The sequence below is a fragment of the Sturnira hondurensis genome, unplaced genomic scaffold (assembly GCF_014824575.4).
Source record: "Sturnira hondurensis isolate 20B ecotype Veracruz unplaced genomic scaffold, ASM1482457v3 Scaffold0024152, whole genome shotgun sequence".
NCBI classification, from domain to species: Eukaryota; Metazoa; Chordata; class Mammalia; order Chiroptera; family Phyllostomidae; genus Sturnira; species Sturnira hondurensis.
In genome coordinates this window covers 124,726-133,200 of record NW_028096783.1, presented here as the reverse complement: position 1 = coordinate 133,200, position 8,475 = coordinate 124,726, and the positions used below count along the sequence as shown (strand labels likewise).

General features: G+C 41.0%; 1 protein-coding gene across 1 annotated transcript; it reads right to left on the bottom strand.

Annotated features, from left to right (window-relative positions):
- Positions 1-6,350: 6,350 nt before the first annotated feature.
- On the bottom strand, positions 6,351-7,283 carry OR10G6 (olfactory receptor family 10 subfamily G member 6). Its single transcript, XM_037038233.1, is given in 4 exon segments — positions 6,351-6,691; positions 6,694-6,768; positions 6,771-6,977; positions 6,980-7,283. Coding segments are annotated over 4 exon segments (927 nt in total).
- Positions 7,284-8,475: the final 1,192 nt, after the last annotated feature.

Genomic DNA, 8,475 nt, shown 5'->3' with positions numbered 1-8,475 from the left:
GTGGTGATTCCTGGGAGGAGGGGGTTGTAAGGTTACTAAATGGTAATGCAAACAAAAAACAATAAAAGATTAAGTTAAAAATTAATTTACTGAAGTCAAATACAGCCTCTCACAACAATGCCCATTGGTACACGGATACACATGGGTTCCTAGAACACTCCCCTAGCAGGGGAAACATGTATGTACTAAAAGAGTCCTGTCCTCCAGAAGATAATTCATTTTTTGTATCTCCTCTTGGATATGTGTGTACATGTACATATGTATATAAAAGAATAATGTGAAATAAGGTTAAGTACACATAAAAATTTAGTGTATTTAAAAGGTAGTATATTAAGCATGTGTGTGACATATTAATAAGTATAATGTGCCAATTGGCTGGCCATATGGCAAGTAAAAGTTAATATAATTTTCCAATTTGCTTTTTTTAATAGAAAGTTCTAGTTGGATAAATTATCTGTTTTAAAATATAAAGCCAGAAAGCTACTTGAATTTAAAAATATGAAGCCAAAGCATAGAAGTAAGCCAAAGGACATTTAATATTCATTAAGTAGTATGTTCTTAGTTACTATTTTTGAATCTGGAGAAATATTCAGACTAACTACTTTTTCTCTTCTGTTTTATTTTTTTTCTTTCTCAGGGTTAGAAAACCTCAAAATAAACTTGAAAATGAAATGCCAAGTAAAGAGGTGAAATTGCATAAAAATGTTACTTTCGAGACTTCCGCCAAGATGGAGGCATAGGTAGAAACACTGTGCCTTCTCCTACATCAAGTTTGAATACAACTAAGGTTTGGAGAACAAAGACACAGCCAAAGGACAGTAAATTGAATTATACGGAAGTCCCACTACATATAACCATTCAACCAGGATGGTAAGAGGGGCGGAGCCAGCAGCAGAGCAGGGTCAGGCAGGACAGATCCCCTGACCTAGGCATGCAGGTAGCCCGGAACCAGTTGGGGTGTGGGGCAGACTGACTGCAGTCGCACATTTGTGCACAGTGAGACAGACCACGCAGGCCCCAGGGGGCGAGGGCTGATGGCAGTGGCACACTCGTGTGCAGTGGGACAAAACTCGTGGGCCTGGTGACGGTGGCAGCTGCAGCACCAGTGGGGGGCTGTGGTGGCAGGCGGCAGACAGGATGCCATTGTTCCTCTTTGACCCTGCCCCCACATACAGCATCACAACCCAGCGACTTAGTTGCCCTGCTCTAGTGAACACCTTAGGGCTCCGATCCTGCTACATAACAGGCACGAACAGCCCAAAAGATGGCTCAAGAAGAACTCAAATTCCCAGAGCCAATAACTCTAAGCGACCGAGAAACTGCCAGCCTCTCAGAAGCACAGTTCAAGACACTCTTTATCAGGATGCTCACAGAACTGGTTGATTATAGTCACAAATTAGAGGAACATATGAAGGCTAAACTAATTGAAATGAAGGGAAGTGCACAGGAAACCAATAGTGATGGAAAGGAAACTGGGACTCAAATCAAGGAATGGACCAGAAGGAAGAATGAAACATCCAACCAGAAAGGAATGAAGAAATGAGAATTCAAAAAAATGAGCAGAGGCTCAGGAACCTCCAGGACATCTTTAAACACTCCAACATCCGGGTTATAGGGGTACCAGAAGGGGGAAAGAAACAGCCACAAGTGGAAAACGTATTTGAACAAATAATAAAGGAGAACTTTCCCAGTCTGGCAAAGGAAATAGACTTCCAGGAAATCCAGGAAGCTCAGAGAGTCCCAAAGAAGTTGGACCCAAGAAGGAACACACCAAGGCACATCATAATTACATTAGCCAAGACCAAAATGAAGGAGAGAATCCTAGAAGCAGCAAGGGATAAGGGGACAGTCACCTACAAAGGAGTACCCATCAGACTGTCAGCGGATTTCTCAAAAGAGACCTTACAGGCAAGAAGGGGCTGGAAAGAAGTATTCCAAGTCATGAAATCCAAAGACCTACAGCCAAGATTGCTTTATCCAGCAAAACTTTCATTTAGAATGGAAGGACAGATAAAGTGCTTCTCAGATAAGGTCAAGTTCAAGGAGTTCATCATCACCAAGCCCTTATTATATGAAATGCTAAAGGGACTTATCTAAGAAAAAGAAGATGAAAAATATTAACAGTGAAAGGCCAGCAAACTCACAGTTATTAACAACCACACCTAAAACAAAAGCAAATTAAGAGGACAGCTAGATCAGGAGTGGAACCATAGAAATGAAAAACGCATGGAGGGTTAGCAACAGGGGAGTGGGAGGAGGAGAAGGGGGGAGAAGGCACAGAAAATAGCATAGAGGGTAGGTAGAAAATAGATATGGGGTAGGGCAAGAATAGTGGGGGAAATATAGAATCTAAAGAACTTGAGACATGTGGTTATAAACTAAGGGGGGGAGAATGGTGGGGGAGGGAGTGTGTGGGTGGAGGGGAATGAAGGGGGGAATAGAACAACTGTACTGGTGCAATCAATAAAATAAATTTAAAAAATAACTTTACAATGTGCTAAGGGAAACAATATATAGAATTAGCTGTAATACAGTATAAAAAATAAAAAATGACACATAAAAATGTTACTTTTATATGGTTCTTTGTAGTGGAGAATTCAAATTCTAGGGTCAGACATAGGTTTACATATCAGCTCTGCTGCTGTTTTATCTTTGGATAATAGATAAAAATTATATTTTATTGACTATGCTATCACAGTTGTCCCATTTTACCCCCTTTATTCCCCTCTGCCCTGCACACTCCCTCTCACCTGCATTCCCTCCCTTTAGTTCATGTCCATGGGTGGTACAAATAAATTCTTTGGCTTTCACATTTCCTATACTACGCTTAACCTCCCCCTGTATATTTTCTACCTACCATTTATGCTACTTATTCTCTGTACCTTTCCCTTTCTCTCCTACCACTGCCCCATTGAGAACCCTCCATGTGATCTCCATTTCTGTGCTTCTGTTCCTATTCTAGTTGTTTGGTTAGTTAATTTTTTTTTAGGTTTGGTTGTTAATAGCTGTGAGTTTGTTGTCATTTTACTGTTGATATTTTTTATCTTCTTTTTCTTAGATAAGTTCCTTTAACATTTCATATAATAAGGGCTTTGTGATGATGAGCTTCTTTAACTTGACCCTATCTGGGAAGCACTTTATCTTTCCACCCATTCTAAATGATAGCTTTGCTGGATAGAGAAATCTTGGACATAGGTCCTTGCCTTTCATAACTTTGAATACTTCTTTCCAGCCCCTTCTTGCCTGTGAGGTTTCTTTTGAGAAATCAGCTGATAGTCTTTTGGGAACTCCTTTGTAGGTAATTGTCTCCTTTTCTCTTGCTGCTTTTAAGATTCTCTCCTCATCTTTAATCTTGGGTAGTGTAATTATGATGTACCTTGGTGTGTGCTTCCTTGGGTCTGACTTTTTTGGGACTCTCTGAGCTTCCTGGACTTCCTGAAAGTCTATCTTCTTTGCCAGATTGGGGAAGTTCTCCCTTAGGCTTTCAAATAAGCTTTCAATTTCTTGCTCTTCCTCTTCTCCTTCTTGCACCCCTATGCTTCAGATGTTGGAATGTTTAAAGTTGTCCCGGAGGTTCCTAAGCCTCTCCTTATGTTTTTGAATTCTTATTTCTTCATTCCATTCTGGTTGAATGTTTCTTTCTTCCTTCTGCCCCAAAATGTTGATTTGAGTCCCGCTTTCCTTCCCATCAGTGTTGGTTCCCTGTATATTTTTCTTTATTTAACTATTCATAGTCTTCATTTTCCCCTGTAATTTGCAACCATATTCAACCAATTCTGTGAGCATCCTGATTGCTAGCGTTTTGAACTGTGCATCTGAGAGGTTGGCTATCCCTTCATCAGTTAGTTATATTTTTCTGTAGCTTTGATCTGTTCTTTCATTTGGGCCATTTTTTGGTCTTGGTGCAGCTGTTATATAGTCAGGGGCAGAGGTTTGGGTGTTCATCAGGGTGGGACAACTCCCGTTGCTGTGTTGTGGTGCTGTATGTGGGGGAAGAGTCTGAGAGGGGACAGTGTTGCTTTCTCTGCTCTCTGCTGGTTTCCAGTCATTTCCCCTGCTACCCACAATCAAATTGGGCCCTTCTGGTGCTGCTTCGCTGGGTGGTTGGGTATGTGTACATTCTAGGACCCTGTGGCTCTCTCCACTGAACCCTCCTGTGAGCTGAGAGTTTCTCCTGCTGCTGCCCCAACCCCCCCCAAGTGTTTTCAGTCAGAGGCTTTGAGGCTTTATTTCCCTATACTGGAACCCTGGGTTGTGAGGTCTGCCTCACTCCCCAGTTGTTCCTCCCAGTTCATCTGCACACAAGAGTGGGACCACCCTGTTTACCAGCTGCTGCCTTGCCCACCCTGGTTCTCCAGCCACTGCCTTGCCACACGAGTCCTCTCCTTCTTGGCTGCCTGTCTCTTTCCCTCCTATCAGTCTGGATGAATCTTTCTTCTTTAACTCTTTGGTTGTTGGACTTCCATACAGTTCAATATTCTGTTCGTTCTGGTTGTTTTTGCTTTTAAATTGTTGTTGTCCTTCTCTTGGTTGTGTGAGGAGGCACAGTGTGTTTACCTAGGCCTCCATCTTGGCTGGAAGTCCAACTTAATTATTTTTTATGTGGTCCTTTATTTTTGTGTGTTATTGGCTATGATGAGAAAAAGGTACTCATGTTTGCATTAATCCTATTTGCAGGTGGTCTCTGCTCTGGCCCAAGAGGCATATCAACTAAGTGTTGCATCCCTTTGTGCCATGGAATGTTTAGAGGTTCATGGTGCCACAATTTTGTATGTTTGCCAGGTAGAATTTGTAATTGCCTTGTGCCAGCCCCAGGGCTGCTCCTCCTAAGGTAATTAGATTTCTTCAGAGCATTATCCTGGAATTATTTTTAATGGTTTCTATTGTTCCTATCACATAAAAATTCAATCTACTCCTTTTCTCTGACTGACTAGATTTAAAATACCTTCTAACTATAGATTACCCTCCCTTTTCAGAATGCCAGCTTTACAAATTCTGAGCCCAATGATTTCTTCCGTTCTCCTTTCCTTGAATTACTACAATACTTACTGTACACTGAAATATGCCAAGTGTTTTTTATTCATTTGCTAGTTATATATCTCTATGCCTCATACATAAATGCATTTTCTATTCATAAGATTATAAACTCATTTAGAATAGATAACAATGTCATCATTTTGGAGTTATAATGAATAAACTTTTTGTTGCATTGAAATACATATTTTTACAAGAAACACTTTCACAAGAAAGACCACTTAGAACAGGTTTTAGGTCATCTGCTTGCAATCATCCTATCCTGCTCCACATTTCATACTCAACAGTCATGAAAAAATATAAGAATGGGATAGTGTATACATTCTTCTACCATCTCATATTATCTATTTCATTAATATCCATGGAAACATCATAAGCAGTTAATCTATGCTTGTGGAGCAAGGAAGCTTATCCTCGACAGACCTGTATCAACTTCATGGAAGTGGCATTTCACGCAAGCTCAGAAGGCTAGAACTACTCAGGTCATAATGCAGGGCACATGTAATGGCTCCCTCACATTGTGGTACAATTGCCCCCTCAAGTTCATGTTCCTCTACCAGTTTTTTAAAAAGATTTTATTTATTTATTTTTAAAAGAAGGGGAAGGGAGGGAGAAAGAGAGGGAGAGAAACATTGACGTGAGAGAGAAACATCAATTAGCTGTCTCTGGCACAGGCCCGGCCAGAGACCAAACCCATAACCCAGGCATGTGCAATGAGAATCAAATTGGTGACCTTTAGCTTTGTGGGATGATGCCCAACCAACTTAGCCACACAGATCAGGGCTTCTCTACCTTTTTTGTCCAATTAAATGGCAGAGAGTAGGGAGTTTGGAAAAGGCACCTATTTTCTAAATTTTAGTTTCCCCACAGTTACCTGGGAAGAATAATACCTACCTCATGCAATTGTTGTCCAGGTCAAGTCATTTGGTTTGCATAAAGTTTATCTGTGACCTGTAAAAAATTATATGGGTATCAGTATAGGAATTAGAAGCAGTAATATACATGTAGGTCAATGTCACAGAGAAACAGAACTTTGATATGATTATTTTGCTTATCTTGGATGTTTCCTGCAAGGTTCCATCCTTGTTGGGGTGCTTTGCTTGATTTTCATTGGTCTAGGAGAAAGAAGTACAAATAATCATTTTTGAAAGCAGGTCCAGTGTGGAACTTACGAGTGTTCTTACTTCTGTACCTAGAAGTCCTGTACTCTCTCCATGAATCCTTCTTTCTCTTTTTGTCTTAAATATTCCCAATTATTGGGTGTCCCATCAGTGTTTTAAATTTTGGTATCTACTGTATGTCTGGGATGTCTGGAGTCAATGTGGCTGCAAATCCTTTCCCCTTCCCAGCCTCCATATCGCTGCCTTCATTTCTTTGTTGCGCAGTGTATAGATTATGGGGTTGAGCAAGGGAGTGGTGACAGTGTAGAAGACAGCTACCTCTGCATCCAGGGGCTCCTGTGAGCCACGACGAAGGTAAATGAAGGTGCAAGGCACATTGTAAACAATGACAACACTGAGGTGGGCAGCACAGGTGGAGAAGGTGTCATGGCGTCCATCGACAGACCACATTCGCAGGATAGCAACCACTATGCAGCCATAGGACGTGAGGAAAAGCACAAAGCAGGTGTGGGCCAGGAAACCAATGTCCACAAAGTGACCAGTTCATTGAGGGTGGTGTCAGCACAAGCTAGACGCAGTATGGCAGGAATGTCACAGAAGACATAGTCTACCTGTTTGGACCACAGAAGGGCAGGTGGAATATGAAGCGTGTCTGGAAAAGTGAGTGGAGTGTGCCTCCCAGCCAGGTACCTAGAGCCAGGTAGTTATAGATGCTATGAGTCATGATGGTGGCATAATATAAAGGCTTACAAATGGCCAGGAAACAATTGTAAGCCATGAGTGTGTAAAGGAAGTATTCAGTGCAGCCCAGGAAATGGAAAGAAAAAGTTGGATTACACAGCTCCCAAAGGAGATAACTCTGCTCTCCAAGAGAAAGCCAGATAATATCTTGGGGACAATGGCAGAGGAAATGGTCATGTCCAAGAAGGAGAGGTGGCATAGGAACCAGTACATAGGTCAGTGGAGCTAAGTGTCCACCAAGACTGTGAGAATAATAAGCCCATTGCCACAGACAGTGAGGGCATAGATGACAAAGAAAGCTAGGAAGAATGGTACCCCCAGTGGTGGCGGGTGGTGCAGGTCCACCAAAATAAAGTAAGACACAGAAGTTTGGTTTCCACTTTGCATTCCCTTGCTGTTTACATCTGCAAAAAGAAGGAGGAGAAGTCTCAAATGGTCTTCAAATACTCTGGGCATAACATGGACAAGGACACAGGAAAAACATCATTTTTTTCCTGTGTCCTTCCCAAATATTAACAGAAAGGATCCAAGAAAGTGATCTCAAAAAGAGAGATCTTACTCTGGTTCTAGCTGTTGTTCTTAGTCATTTTTTCTCCTCACACTCCCCACAAGTCCTTATTCCGAGTTCATCCTGGTTCCAGGGAAAAATTGTTCCCTCCAAGGTTAAAACCTATGTAACAGATTATGTGTATGCAACTCAGGAGAGCAAAGGAAAGACCATACACAGAGCTTTTTATTTCAGGAAGAAGTATAATCATGTAAAACCTAAATAAATTTATAAAGAACTGACTGGTTTACTGTTTTCCTTAGTTTGATCTATGATCTACATACCAGAGAGTTAGGTTACAGCTTACTTTTTTTTTTTAAATGAGAGTTGGAATTATATTTTCTAGTGTAAGTTTACCCAATAAAAACCTGTGTAGATTTTAAAAAATGTATTATCTGGGCTATGCAGTGAATGTAAAATGTTCAGAATGCTTGGAGTTATGGCTAAAACATATATTTTAATAAATTCTATTTTAAAAATGCACATGTTCTTTAAAATATTTCAGGATAGCGAATTAACACAAAATCTAAGCCTTAGGGCATCTGTTGTCACTGCTTCTCTCTGCCTTTGGATCAGTGAAGTCCATCTATTTATTCACTCATCCGTCTGTCCACTTAGCACAGGAGCATATATTGTATTTTGAGAGCATGGCCTAAAACTTAAACATCCTAGCTTTTCCACCTGCACTTATTGGTGATCTTAGAAAAGCCACTTCACTTTTCTTTGCCTGTATCTGTAAGTGGAAACAATCACAGTGCCTACTTCCTGGGACTGTTGTAAGGGTTAAATAAATTAATTCAAAGATTTCAGAGGAGTGTTCCATAAATGTTAGCTATTATTTCCCACCAACCGTGTGTTGTGGTCCTGTATTGATAGAAACTCTAGTCATGGTATTTATGCCTCAGGCCTAAAGTGAACCTGTAGCTTCCAGTGAGTTGTCAAAAAGCAGATCTAAGTCCTCAAATTGGAAGCAGTGTTACAGAGCCCTTTCATCCTCGGACTACTGGCACAGGGACAGGAAGAAGTCAGGAA